The sequence below is a fragment of the Lepus europaeus genome, chromosome 3 (genome assembly GCF_033115175.1).
Source record: "Lepus europaeus isolate LE1 chromosome 3, mLepTim1.pri, whole genome shotgun sequence".
In the NCBI taxonomy this organism is placed as follows: domain Eukaryota; kingdom Metazoa; phylum Chordata; class Mammalia; order Lagomorpha; family Leporidae; genus Lepus; species Lepus europaeus.
Window position 1 is genome coordinate 32,959,290 of NC_084829.1, and position 15,443 is coordinate 32,974,732.

Consider the following 15,443-nt stretch of genomic DNA (forward strand, 5'->3'; position numbering starts at 1 on the left):
CGCTGGCACCCGGGTTCTAGTCCTGATTGGGGCGCCAGGTACTAGTCCCAGTTGCTCCTCTTCCAGTCCAGCTCTCTGCTGTGGCCTGGGAGGGCAGTGGAGGATGGCCCAAATGCTTGGGTCCTTGCACCCGAATAGGAGACCGGGAGGAAGCCCCTGGCTCCTGGCTCAGATTGGCATAGCGCCGGCTGTAGCGGCCATTAGAGGAGTGAACCAATGGAAGGAAGACCTTTCTCTCTGTCTCTCACTGTCTATAACTCTACTTGTCAAATAAAAAAAATTCTACAAGATAACAGCCTTTCATCTATTTAGACGTTGGAGAGGAAATAGGGAATATGGTGAACTTGACTCAACAAATTGCATTTTGCTTTGTTTCTTTAAATTTTAGTATATAATTACCATTCTACCTTCCCTCAAAAAATAAGGTGATACACAGATTTACAAAGATTAAAATTTAATGTTTCAATAGCATATGTGTTAAAATTTTAAGTTTATTTGAACAGTAAAGTGATGGATGGTTGAGGAGAGAAACAGAGAATGAGAGCTTTCATCTACTGCAATGAGTAAGAATGGGCTAGCCTAAACCAGGAGCCCAGACCATTCATGTCTCCTTTGTGGTGGTAGAGAAACAAGCACTTGGGCCGTCATCTGCTCCCTTCCCAGGTGCATTAGTAGGAAGCTGGATTGGAAGCAGAGGAACTTGAACTCATCAGCACTCTAGTATCAGATGCAGGTATCCTGAGTAGTGGCTTAACTTCTGCTCAAAATACCCACCCCAATGTGTTAAAACTTTGTAGCAGTGTGTCATTTTAATGGGAGATATTATACATGAACATCTTCAATGTATAAAACACCATGAAGGAAAATAAATCCAAAGCATTATCTTCAATAATAGTTTATTATTAGAAACTGTTTCATTTACCAGCGTATAATGCTGCTTTCCTCCAGTCTGCAAGAGAAGAAAATAGGAAATCCTTTATTTTTTCCTTCTGTGTCTTCTCTCATTATGCTTCAAATATCATCCTGCATTTTTCTCACACTTCCTTCTCTACATCTTCTGTGCTTTCTTTTTCTCACCTCTATCCTTGTATTCCAAATTTCAAAGACATGATGATGAAAATGATCAAGGAGGAAATTTAGAAGAATGAAAGCAATAAAAGAGTAGAAATGTGAAGGTGGGAGCAAGAAATAAAGGAAAGAGGAAAGAGTAAATGGTGTAAAAATGGCATGATGAATCAGGAATAACAATGATTTTATGTCTTTTGGATATATACCCAGTAGCAGAGAATGTTGGATCATATGGCTGTTCTGAAGCAGTACACTCCTCTCTTACCAGTAAAATCACTGGCATGTTGTCAGAGATTAATAATTCAGAATTTCTTCATAGGCTTGAGTCTCTACAGTCTCTCTGTTGTAAAGGTGATGAAGCTCTAGCTGTACCACAAGGCCACTAAGCTAAAGAGGCTGCCCAGAAAACTGAACAGTGACACTGCTGTTCCAGTTGTTTATAATTGATCAGGAACCACTAAAAGAAACTCGTGCTTCACCAGAGAAAAATATCTAAACAATAAAACCTTAAATATTATGGGAAAAGCATTGCAAAATAGAATATAAATAAAAAAAGAAAGGAAATTTTAAACCCCACATACCAAAAAAATGCCAGGTCTAGCAAGCATAATGCTAGCCCTAGGTTACTTATTGATTTAAAGACAGCAGCAACAAAACAACAAAATATTGTAAAATATAAAGAAAATGAATGTTTTATATATTCTGGAAAAAAGTATTTCAGCAAGTACAAAATTTATAGCATTCTGTTTCTTTAATTCTTTTACCATATAATAGCACAGAATATAAGCTCTGTTTTACAGAATTTATGACTGAGAAAGAAAACAAAATGTTGATTATGAAAGTCTTACTTTAATAAAAATTTCTTAAACAGTGAAAAAAACCTTTATACTATTTTCCATAATGATTTTACTAATTTATATTCCCATCAACTGACTTGCTCTTTCCCATATCATTACTAATATTTATTTCTGTCTTTTTGATAATAGCTAATCTAACTGGGGGTATGTGATATCTCATTGTGGTTTTGAAGGCTAGTGATATTAAGCATTTGTTCATATGTTATTGACAATTTGTATTTAGTCTTTCGAGAACTGTTCTGTCAATTTCTCAACTGGATTTTTTGTTGTTGTTGAGTTTTGAGTTCCTGATATATTTTGGATATTAATCTTATGTCCAAAAGGAAATATTTGCTCCACTATATTTATTGTGTCACTATTCGCAATAACTGATAAGAAATCATCCAAGGTATCCATCATCAGATGTATGAATAAAGCATATGTATGTATGTATGTATGTATGTATGTATATATACGTATACACACACACGCATGCACACGCACAAATACAATGGAACATTATTCAACTACAAAAAGAATTAAATCCTATCATTTGCAGCAAAATAGATGGGACTGAAGTATATCATGTTAAGCAACATAAGCCAGACACAGAAGGACAATACTGCATGTTCTCTACCTTATATGGGGGCTAAAAGAAGAAAACAGAAACAACAAAAGCTTCAATATGGACACAGAATAGTGACCACTACAGGCTGCAAGGGTGGAGAGGATAGAGGGAGTTTGGTTAAAAAAATAGGATCAATTGGATGTGGTTCATTAATTGTCACAAATACTAATATGAGATGTTAGTAATAGTGAATTTGGGTGTGGTTTCTTAAGTGTGACAAATACACTAATATAAGATGGTAATAAGGGAAAGATGAGTGTGGAGTATATGGGAACTCTGTACTACATAATTTTTGTTTTGTAAATTTAAAATAATTCTGAAATTAAAAGGTTATTTTAAAATTTTTAAAAATAAGATCATAAAATTCTAATATAATATTCAACCCAATGTTGAAATACTTTTAGATTGTATTTAAGGGGGGGTTACTGAAATTCTTCTTTGTCAAAGAGGCACTGTTTGTTGCATCGTTGTATCCTAACTAATTACTATAGAGCTTAAGTTAGGGGTTGAATCCAAAAGAGACAGCAAAATGGAATTTTTGCGGGAGTATGATTACTTATTGAATTTGGGTTGAGCCTTCTTCTATCTGAGAGTAGCAATGTCAACATGCATCCTTTAATTGCTGTAGGACTCAGAAATGGACTGAACCCATGGGAGGTATAGGAATGGCGGTTTCCTAGAGATAATAATTACTTACCAGACTTATATTGAGCCTTCCTCCTATCTGAGAGAAAAATATACAAGACATCCCTTCATGAGATAGGTTTAGTTAACAGTATAAAGAATATACAGTTCAAACCATTTATCTGCCAGTGTTCATGCTTGCAATACTGGGCAGATCATGTTCATTTCACTAGCAGTAAAAGAAAACTAAAGTACATTCTAACTGAAAACTTCACTCCAATTAGAAGAAAACTATCTGAGGTAAAAAAAAAAAAGAAAAGAAGAAAAAAAAATAGTTAAATACAAGGTGCTTCAGAAATCTTGTGTGAAAAGAATTAAATGACAAGTTTTATTTTGGTACAAAAATTTTGACATCTATGAATAGTTTTTTCATTATTTACATTTTCCACAAAGTTTTTTCTTTTTCTTTTTTTTTTTTAATTTTTGACAGGCATAGTGGACAGTGAGAGAGAGGCAGAGAGAAAGGTCTTCCTTTTGCCGTTGGTTCACCCTCCAATGGCCGCCGCGGCTGGCGCACTGCGGCCGGCGCACCGCGCTGATCCGATGGCAGGAGCCAGGTGCTTCTCCTGGTCTCCCATGGGGTGCAGGGCCCAAGGACTTGGGCCATCCTCCACTGCACTCCCTGGCCACAGCAGAGAGCTGGCCTGGAAGAGGGTCAACCGGGACAGAATTCGGTGCCCCGACCGGGACTAGAACCCAGTGTGCCGGCGCCGCAAGGCAGAGGATTAGCCTAGTGAGCCGCGGCGCCGGCTCCACAAAGTTTTTAAAGACCCCTTTTAATTCTTATAAAGTGGCACTAAAATTTGTAGAAATATCTTAGGACAAGGCCCTAGATTTTAAAGATATGTTTTGAATGGAATTTATCTAACAATGCATGCTATGGTCATGAAAGGAGAAAAATTCATAACTGAGTAGACCAAAAAGAAGAGCGGTAGTAACTATAGTTGAAAGAGAAGATTATCAGATAAGATCATCAGAAAATACTTAATACCTAGAATTATTTAAAAACATAGTCGAGTAATACAGATTAGCAAGTCTCAAGACTACATTTGATGTTAGTATATATTGAATGTTTAAAAGGTTAATAAAAGGAGGAACTTATATCTTTCAGGAACTTTGGAGTCTGATATCCACAGTTAATAATTAAGATATTATCATGTGAAAAATAATGAGTGCTCTACTACAGATTTTGTGTTGTGGGACACAATTAAAGGAAGCTTTCTATTCAGTGGAAACAACTATATTCCTCTTGACCATATATCTTTCATCTCACAACCTTATATTGAAGACACAACAATTATCTGCAAGATGAAGAAACCAAAGAACATACAGTACAGGAATGAAAAAGGATGAAGAGAAGGAGGAGAGGATCAGAAGGAAACTTTAAGAGAAAAGTTCACAAAGTCACATAGAAGATAAATAATCTAATTTGAAATCCACAGGAAGGAAAAGCAGAGAGGAGTTGAGATGATGTGAAGGGTCAAAAGATGGCAAAAAATGTCTAAGAAATCTGTAAGTAAGAAAAATGTCAGAAAAATTACCAATGTCTTCCTGAAGTCCTTCTGAAAAATAAAATGGAAAATTCATATAAATGTAAAGAGACAACACATATATAGTTAGAGTACATTATGCTAAGTGTAGTAAGTAGATACAGAACGACAAATATTGTGTGTTTTCACATTTAAAATCTTAAAACAGCAATACCATAGAAACAGTGTAGAAAATTTATTACAGGAAGCTTAAGAGGCCTGATACTATAGGTATAGGATACATGCAACTTGTATACCTTAAATAAAACTAATAAAGAAAAAACTGAAGAGAGAAGGAGGGACAGAGAAAGGAAAGTGGTTGATCAAAATGTGCAGTTTCAGTTAAACTGGAGGAATAAGTTTTAGATTATATGGTGACCACAGTTCATAGCAATGTAAATTTCAAAGTCCATTTAATAAGCAGATTTTTAATACTCTTACCACAAAAATAATAAATTGATGCCAGATGTGTTAATTAACTTGATCAAGTTATTCTACAATGCATATATGAATCAAAACATCATATTATACTCCTCAAATATGCAAAATTAATTTGTCAAATAAAATAAAACTTCAAAATGTTAAGGAAAACCGTCAAAGAATATAAAAATGAGTTAAACTTCTGGTGTAAAGGATAAATTGGCAGAAATAATATAACTGGTAGGATAAATATAATTATAAAAATATCAACAAACTGATGAGCAAGCACATTTCTAGCTTAGAAAATTGAAAAGGTGGAATAAAGAAAAGCTAAAAATGGATGAAAGAATGTAAATAATTGGAAAGAAAGACTAACTAGGATTTATACCATACATATTTATTTTATAGATTAAATTATCAAAGTAATTCAATTAATCCAAAACACACACACACATGCACACACACACATGCACACACACACCCATGCATGAAAGAGCTTCAAAAAGTGGAAAATGGAATTACAAGATGATGACTTCTGCTTGTCTCTCTGCGTCTCTACCTTTCAAATAAATAGATAGACTTTTTAAAAAAAATGGGTTGGGCATTTGGAGCAGTAGTTAACCCACTGCTTGGAACGTCAGCTTCTCATTTCATAATGGTTCAAGTCCTCGCTCCACCTCTGAGACCAGCTTCCTGCTAATGCACACTCAAGGAAGCAACTGTGATTACTCAGTTATTAGGTCTTTGCTACCCACATAGGAGACCCAGATTGAGTTCTTGGCTCCTGGCTTTGACCTGGCCCAGGCTGACTTTTGTAGGCTTTAGGGAATAAACCAGAGAATTGGAAGTCTCCCTCTGTTTCTGTATGTTTGTCTCTTTCAGATTAAATGAATAAATAAAATTTAAAACTAGATCATGGGAATTTTCAATGAACTGTTTGAAGCCTCCTGTATGGGACTGTGCATTGCCTTTCTCTATAGGTAATTGTATTTTTTAACATATAACATCTTGGTATTAGTATGTTGAAACTGATATTTTAATTTTCCAAGATTTCTCTGAGTATTTCAGGTTAAACAAGATATCTTTAAGTAAACTATAATTTTTAGAATATTTTAGAATATTTAACATTATAGTATGATCAGGATTTTTTAGAAATTGTTTTTTTTAAAACTTTCATTTAATGAATATAAATTTCCAAAGTACAGCTTATGGATTACAGTGGCTTTCTCCCCCCCTCCCCCATAACTTCCCTCCCATCCGCAAACACCCTCCCCTTTCCCGCTCCCTCTCCCCTTCCATTCACATCAAGATTCATTTTTTTTTTCCGTTGCTTGCAATACTTTTCCTTGAGATTTTTCAGGGAGCATAATGCCTCCTTTGGTTACTGTTTCTGCAGCGCTCCTCTCCACCAAGACCCGGTCAAAGAGCAGAAGAAACTTCCTAAATGCCTGTCCTGCCATGGCCCCAGAGCCGCAGCTCCCGCTTCGCTCTCACACCGCTCCAAGGAGAGACCCACAGCCTGACCCTCGGGACACGTGAAAAGGCCAGGCACTTGGCACACCTGCTCTGCCTGCGCCCGCCACCCCCCCTCCCCCAGAGGGGCGGCCGCGGCAGCGTGCACCGGGATTCACCCAGAAGGCGCCGCACGGCCTGCTGACGCGAGGCCCAGAGAGCAGATTCTCTTTATATACAGAAGAGCAGTTTAGTATATATTAAGTAAAGATTTCAACAGTTTGCACCCACATAGCAACACAAAGTGAAAAATACTGTTGGAATACTAGTTATAGCATTAAATCACAATGTACAGCACATTAAGGACAGAGATCCTACATGATATTTTTTAAAAATTGATTTTCTATGCAATGTCCAATTTAAAACCAAGTTTTTTTTTTTCATTTTCAATTATCTTTATATACCGAAGATTGATTCAGTATATACTAAGTAAAGAATCACATGATCAAAATGTTTGAAGACTGTATTTTAAACTTTCTTACTCCATCTCTTTCCTAATACCTTTCATTAGGATTCAGTGATATTCTTTAAAATGCTTACATATATTTTTGGAAAGATGAGCTCATAATCTATAATTCACAGGTATTTTTAGATTGTTCCTTGGCAGTTTTTGCATTTTTTGACACTTCAATTTTTATATGTTTTTTGTCCCACATTTTTTTAGGAAATTCATTTTGTTGTGTTATTTCTTCCTGGTTCTTTTTCCATCTCTCCTGGGTTCTTCAGCACCTTCTCTATATGAACGAAGAGTATAGTTTTACAGAAATAAAATGGCTCTTGGTACAGTTTTTTTCATGGAAAAAATAAGATGCCGTTAGTTCATATCCATTCCAGGTAGGAAAATCACATAATCTCTTAACTAATTCACATGAAATGAAAATATATATGAAGTATAAATTCATCACAAACAAGTCTGAAAATTTTTATATTTGTTAAGGTTGGGGAAGTAAAATGTGCAAAGCAATGGACACTTATAGTTGGAATATCTGATAAAGGTCCTAAATCAAGAGAAGTTTTCCAGAAATTATATATATTGAATTGAAACTCTGTGTCTATTTGTTTAACCCCCATCATCTCACCAAAATCATAATGAAACTTCAGAGGAATACAGAAGAAACAACATTTATAGCAAAAGAATGACATGGAATGAAAAAACAAAAAAGGAATGAGATAGGAGTGGAAAGATAAGGAAAAAGAAATGGTGAGAACATAATATGAGAGGCCCATAACCAAACGATAAAATGAGGAGGGAAGAATAGATATCTGGAGAAGGGAGAGCTAAGGGATGGCATCTTGGAGAAAAGAGATTGAAAGTTAAAGACATCAAGAAAACATTTTAGATGATATGCAATAAAGGGTTGTCAGACAATATTTAGCATTATTTCTCTGAAGTTCATATGAAAATAAGATGGGATAATTAATATAAATATTGTTGTTATGGGAAGCAAGGTGAAGAAAATTCTAACTTAGGAAAAATGCAGCACAAAGTTAAAACTCAGAATACAGGCACACACACAGACACACACACAAAGTGCTGGAAAACTAATTTTGTCTAAGTAATATGCTATACAGAATTAAAGAAAACGAGGAAACCTTCACTGAGAAAAAACAGAATATTTCTCACTGCCTCACTGAGAAAAAACAGAAATATTAGTTCTGATGGTTACCATATAAAATATCTTTATGTTTTGTATGTTATTCTGGCTTTTATTATTAGGGTTCTTATCTTTGATACTGTTTTTGATTCCAGTAAATATATGATATTGATATTGATTCTTATTATCATGGTAGCAACGTTCTATTGAGTCACGATCAACCCTGAGTTAGCAACTCCTGGGCCATTGGACCTGGAAAAAAATTTGAGTTCAGATGCTTCTAAGTCTCTGGTCACCATGCTACTAAAACATCAATTTGTTTTATATGCTTGTGTGTGAAGAATCTGGGCACAGAATGAATAGATGTGTATAGTGAAGTAAAGTTATGGCTGAACAAAAAAGGAAGGGGAATGATGGAAAATGATGGGAAAAGAAAATGGAGAGAATTTACCTAAGGAAGAAATTCAGTAGTTAACATATGGGGGGCGAGTAGACATTCAGGTGAAGGGTGAATCAAGGGCTGAAATTAGGGTAGAAGGAAACGTATGTAAAAGACAACAAGACAGCAGTCATTTTAAAGTGGCATGGGAGTAAATGCTCTCAGGGAATATTTACCAAAATTTCTCTGAAGTTCTTCTGAAAAATAAAGTGGAAAAATAAAAATAAATAACAAAGAGAGCAGTCATTTTAACATGGAATGGAAGTAAATGCTGTCAGGGAATATTCACCAAAATTTCTCTGAAGTTCTTCTGAAAAATAAGATGGAAAAATAAAAATAAATACGCTTTCTATGGGAAGCAAAGTTTAAGAAAATGCAAACTTATTAAAAATGGTAAAAGTGATGGGGGAGTAAGGGCTTCCAAGGAACATTTACCATTGGTATACAGAAGATTTCCTAAAAGTAAAATGGAAAAAAAATCAATGTAAATATTATTGAGAACAAATTTAAAAGATAATTCAATTTATCATAAAATGCAAATTCAGGACTCTCAGGATATTCATACACAGTGGCGAATAGTTCATTTTTGTTTTAAATCATAATCTATACAATGAAATTGGGGAATGGAATATATTTATAAACATTCTAGAAATATGTTATGCTTATCTTATTAAATTGCTATTGACTCCTTTTTTATGTTATTTTGGATTTTATTACTTGTTCTTTGACTCACAGTAAATAGATAATGCTGATTCTCTCTACTGTAGTAGCAATGTTTTATTGAGTCACCACAGACACTGAATTCGAGAATCCTAAACCATTGTTCTTGCAGGAAATCCAGGGTTATATTCTTCTAAGCCTATGGTCACATTTACATCAATGGATCCATACAGAACTTTTTCTTTTCTGTTTGATTAGTTAATTTATATAAAGAGAACAAATTTCCTATATTTCATGTGTAGCTTTAAGAACATATACTTTCCACATACCCTCCTTTCTTTCTTCCCATCTTCCCTCTTTCCTTTCTTATTTTTTCTAAGTTTTGCTGTAACATACTTTCCATTTATATTATAATTACAAGCTGTATTTCTTGAAGAAAGAGCCAATGTTTATAAGGAATAAAGATGAGGAATCTGAAGAAAAAAGACAATGGATAAAAGATGAGACAGAAACATAAGGGACAGAAAGAAGGTAGAGAACTTAATATACAAGAAGTCTAGTAGTCAAAATATGAGAAGGAACAGTAGACATTCAGGAAAAATAAGGTCCATGCTAATGAAGAGGAAGAGCATATCAAAGGGAAGGCGCCATGGTGCAGATATAAGGGTTGTCAGAGAAACAAGTTTGTTTCTAAGGTGCCTCTGAAAAATAAAAAAAAAGTACTAAGTGATCTAGCCTTCAAGAAAAATTCTAGGTTCTAGAACTCAGAAGGAAGAGTAGTCATACAGTTCATATTTTTTAGTCTAAAATATAAATATAAAGGTAAAGTTATTGCTTTTGGAAAGAGCAAAATGTCATGCAAGAAGAGGTTAAATATATTTAGGAGTACTGGAATAATAGGATAAAAGGCAGAGTTACACTGAGCCTTGAGCAATGAAGAATGTTGGTGTGCACATTTTAAAAGACTCAAAGAAAGAGGATTCTTTTTTTTAACTTTTATTTAATGAATATAAATTTCCAAAGTATAGCTTATGGATTACAATGGCTTCCCTCCCCCATAACTTCCCTCCCACCTGCAACCCTCCCCTTTGCCGCTCCCTCTCCCCTTCCATTCACATCAAGATTCATTTTCAATTCTCTTTATATACAGAAGATCAGTTTAGTATATATTAAGTAAAGATTTCAACAGTTTACCCCCACATAGAAACACAAAGTGAAAAATACTGTTGGAGTACTAGTTATAGCATTAAATCACAATGTACAGCACATTAAGGGCAGAGATCCTGCATGATATTTTTTAAAAATTGATTAATTTTCTATGCAATTTCCAATTTAACACCAAGTTTTTTTTTCATTTTCAATTATCTTTATATACAGAAGATTGATTCAGTATATACTAAGTAAAGATTTCGTCAGTTTACACCCACACAGAAACACAAAGTGAAAAATACTTTATTAGTACTAGTTATAGCATCACTGCACATTAGACAACACATTAGGGACAGATCCCACATGGGATGTAAGTACACAGTGACTCCTGTTGTTGATTTAACAATTTGACACTCTTGTTTATAGCATCAGTAATCTCCCAAGGCTCTAGTCATGAGTTGCTAAGGCTATGGAAGCCTTTAGGGTTCGCCGACTTTGATCTTATTCCGACAGGGTCATAGTCAAAGTGGAAGTTCTCTGCTCCCTTCAGAGAAAGGTACCTCCTTCTTTGATGGCCCCGTTCTTTCCACTGGGATCTCACTCGCAGAGATTTTTCATTTAGGTCTTCTTCTTTTTTTTTTTTTTTGCCAGAGTGTCTTGGCTTTCCATGCCTACAATACTCTCATGGGCTCTTGAGCCAGATCCGAATGCCTTAAGGGCTCATTCTGAGGCCAGAGTGCTATTTAGGACATCTGCCATTCTATGAGTCTGCTGTGTATCCCGCTTCCCATGTTGGATATTTCTCTCCCTTTTTGATTCTATCAGTTAGTATTAGCAGACACTTGTCTTGTTTGTGTGATCCCTTTGATTCTTAGACCTATCAGAGCCATCAATGGTGAACTGAAATTGATCACTTGGACTAGTGAGATGGCATTGGTACATGCCACCTTGATGGGATTGTATTGGAATCCCCTGGCACGTTTCTAACTCCACCATTTGGGGCAAGTCCGATTGAGCATGTCCCAAATTGTACATCTCCTCCCTCTCTTTTTCCCACTCTTATATTTAACAGGGATCACTTTTCAGTTAAAATTTAAACACCTAAGAATAATTGTGTGTTAATTACAGAGTTCAACCACTAGTACTAGAACAAAAAATACTAAAATGGATAAAGTGTTACATTGTACATCAACAGTCAGAACAAGAGCTGATCAGATCACTGTTTCTTATAGTGTCCATTTCACTCCAACATGTTTCCCCTTTGGTGCTCAGTTAACTCAACCTCTTCAGTGTCTATTCTCTTCTATTTAAAGATTCGATTAGGATCATCTGCACAGAAATAGATGCATTAGATTCTCAGGGGACAGATAGAGAAAAAAAACACAGTGGAACATCCACAGAAGGAAGAGGAATGGCACGGATTGTTGTGGAAAGTGCAAATGCACATCAAGAGCACAGCCACAACACAGGACCCCAGCATCTGAGAGCTGGAGAAAGTGCCCACTTTGAAGAGTAAGGTGATATCAGACTGCAACAGCCAATGTCACTGGTGATATAGCTAGAGGGAGGGAATGGCCTGCAGCACTAAGGGGATTATGGTACTTGCTGACTCAGTGAAAAAAAGTGGCATGTTTCTCTCTCCCCATTCCTCCCACAACAGTGCCTGGTAACTGGCTGAGAGAGAACAGGTGCCATTTTGGGTATAAGCAGCTGCTGTGGAAGCTCTTGTGTGTGCACCCAGCAACTGGCTGAGATGAGATGCCAATATCAGTGGCTGCAGCTTGGGTGTAAGCTCCTGGCAACCAGAGCGGAGAAGATAACATTTGGCTGGCAACTCTTGTGCATGCGTGTGACCCAGAGATTCAGAGCGAAAAATCCATGTTACCCACTGATTTTGAGTCTAGTTGGGAGGATTAACGGGGACCTGGGGATCCATGTAGGACTGTAAGGTGCCCCCAGCCTCTTAATATATCACAGTTTCCTGGACTCAAACTGTATAGGCAGAGCAGCCATGCCCAGCTGGTTCAGGGAAAGTCTCTGCCTCTCTGTGGATGGGACAGGATAGTGGAAAGGAATGGATTATCTGCATGCATGACTGTGGGAGCCTTGTGTCTGAGACTGTGGGGATGCTGTGACTGAACGAAAAGGTATAGTCTGATCTCTGGGCAATCAATGTGAGTGGTTCCACATGCTTAGAGCTCCCTGATTACTGAGGGTGCATCATTACAATGACATCTGTGCTCACACTGAGGACTGCATGGATCATTTGTGTGGTTTATACAGCACTGCAGATGAATATTGGCACCCACTGTGGGATAACAGAGGGACTGACCACCTTGGAAGAGAGGAGGTGAGAGTATGATTACATGAACGGGAAGTGATCAGACTCACCTTTCTGCTAAAAAGAGATGTAGCATGCCCAACTTGGATATCACCCTATAATTACCCTCACCCAGGAGCACTAACTGGAGCCACCTGGCTACACCTCTGGGTATTCACTGAAAGAGAAGACACTCCACTAAGCCACAGAGGTATAGTTAAAGATAAAATCCATCAAGGAAAAGACCAACAATTATTTCCACAAATGCCCAAATATAAATGCAAAAATAAAAGAAACAAAAATGAGGAAGACAACATGAAACCCAAAAGGAACACAACACTTCAGTATTAGGATGTGAAGATGAAGAGATTGATTAAATAACTAAAACTGAATTAAAAGATTAATATAGGGTTACTCAGAAGCAAATTCACAAATTAAGAAAAAATACTTGACAGTCAAGACAGGGCTATTCAAGTCATTGCTTCTCATAGTGTCAATTTTACATCTACTGGTTTCCTTTTAGGTGCTGTTAGTTATCTCAGATCAAGGAGACCATATGGTATTTTTCCCTTTGGGATTGGCTTATTTCAGTAAATATGATATTTTCCAGATTCATCCATTTTGTTGCAAATGACAAGATTTCATTTTTTCCTGCTCTGTAATATTTCATAGAGTACATATCCCATATTTTCTTTATCCAGACTTCAGTTGATGGGCATTTAGGTTGATTACTTGTCTTAGCTTTTGTGATTTGAGCTGCAATAAACATCAAAGTCCAGATAACTTTTAGTTGTTGATTTTATTTCTATTAGGTAAATTCCCAGGAACGGGATGGCTGGGCCGTATGGTAGGACTATATTCAGATTTCTTAGCTATCTCCATAGTGTCTTCCATAGTGTTTTTACCAGTTTGCTTTCCCACCAACAGTGGATTAGGGTATATTTTTCCCTACACCCTCACCAGCATCTGTTGTTTGTTAATTTCTGTATGAAAAGCCATTCTTGGCTAAGGTGAAACCTCACTGTGGCTTTGATTTGCATTTCTCTGATGGCTGGTGATCCTGAGTATTTTTTCATGTGTCTGATGCCATTTGGATTTCCTCTTTTGAAAAATGTGTGTTTAAGTCCTTTGCCCATTTCTTAACTGCATTGTTTGTTTTGTTGCCATGAAGTTTCTTGATCTCTTTATATATTCTGGTTATTAATCCTTTATCCTTTATTTGTTGGCAAATAGTTTCTCCCAATCCGTCGGTTGCCTATTCACTTTCCTAAGTGTTTCTTTTGTAGTACAGAAGCATCTCAATTTGAAATAATCCCATTTGTGAATTCTGGCTTTGATTGCTGGTGTCTTTTCTAGGAACTCTTTGCCTGTGCCAATGTCTGGCACAGGATTTCCTTAATGTTCTCTAATAATTTGGTGGTATCAGGTCATAGATTAAGGTCTTTAATTCATTTTGAATAGATTTTTGTGTAAGGTGTAAGGTAGGGGTCCTGCTTCATACTCCTGCATGTGGAAATCTGGTTTTCACAGCATCATTTGTTGAAGAGATTGTCCTTGCTCCAGGGATTGCCTTTAGCCTCTTAGTCAAATATAAGTTGGTTGTAGATTCTTGGATTGATTTCTGGCATTTCTGTTCTATTCCATTGGTCTGTCTATCTGTTTTTGTACCAGTATCAGGCTGCTTTGATTATTATGTCTTGAATTCTGGCATTGTCATGTCTCCAGCTTTGTTTTTGTTGAATAAGATTGCTTTAGCTATTCAAGGTCTCCTGTTTTTCCATATGAATTTCTATATATGAGAAGAACGTCAGGTATTTTATTTGGATTTACATTGAATCTGTAAATTGCTTTCAGAAAAATGGACATTTTGATTATATTGATTCTTACAATCCATGAACATGGAAGTTTTTTTTTTTTCCATTTTTTTGTATCTTCTTCAAAATATTCCTTTAATATGTTGTAATTCTCATCATAGGGATTTTTTTTTGACAGGCAGAGTGGACAGTGAGAGAGAGAGAGAGACAGAGAGAAAGGTCTTCCTTTGGCCGGCGCCGTGGCTCACTAGGCTAATCCTCCGCCTTGCGGCGCCGGCACACCGGGTTCTAGTCCCGGTCGGGGCACCGATCCTGTCCCAGTTGCCCCTCTTCCAGGCCAGCTCTCTGCTGTGGCTAGGGAGTGCAGTGGAGGATGGCCCAAGTCCTTGGGTCCTGCACCCCATGGGAGACCAGGAGAAGCACCTGGCTCCTGCCATCAGAACAGCGCGGTGCGCCGGCCGCAGCACGCTACCGCGGCGGCCATTGGAGGGTGAACCAATGGCAAAAGGAAGACCTTTCTCTCTGTCTCTCTCTCTCACTGTCCACTCTGCCTGTCAAAAAATAAATAAATAAAAAAAAAAAGAAAGGTCTTCCTTTGCCGTTGGTTCACCCTCCAATGGCCGCTGCGGTAGGCGCACTGTGGCCGGCACACCGCGCTGATCTGATGGCAGGAGCCAGGTGTTTATCCTGTTCTCCCATGGGGTGCAGGGCCCAAGCACTTGGGCCATCCTCCACTGCACTCCCTGGCCACAGCAGAGAGCTGGCTTGGAAGAGGGTCAACCGGGACAG

General features: G+C 37.1%; 1 protein-coding gene across 1 annotated transcript in view; it reads right to left on the minus strand.

Moving 5' to 3' along the window:
* Positions 1 to 15,443, minus strand: part of LOC133756493 (butyrophilin subfamily 1 member A1-like) — a 79,777-nt gene that overhangs the window by 973 nt on the left and 63,361 nt on the right. Inside the window, exons 3-5 of the mRNA XM_062187167.1 lie at positions 4,758 to 4,778; positions 3,230 to 3,256; positions 923 to 949 (exon numbers count right to left, since the gene is read on the minus strand). Of these exons, the coding sequence (XP_062043151.1) occupies positions 923 to 949; positions 3,230 to 3,256; positions 4,758 to 4,778 (75 nt within the window). The remainder of the gene's footprint in view (positions 1 to 922; positions 950 to 3,229; positions 3,257 to 4,757; positions 4,779 to 15,443) is intronic.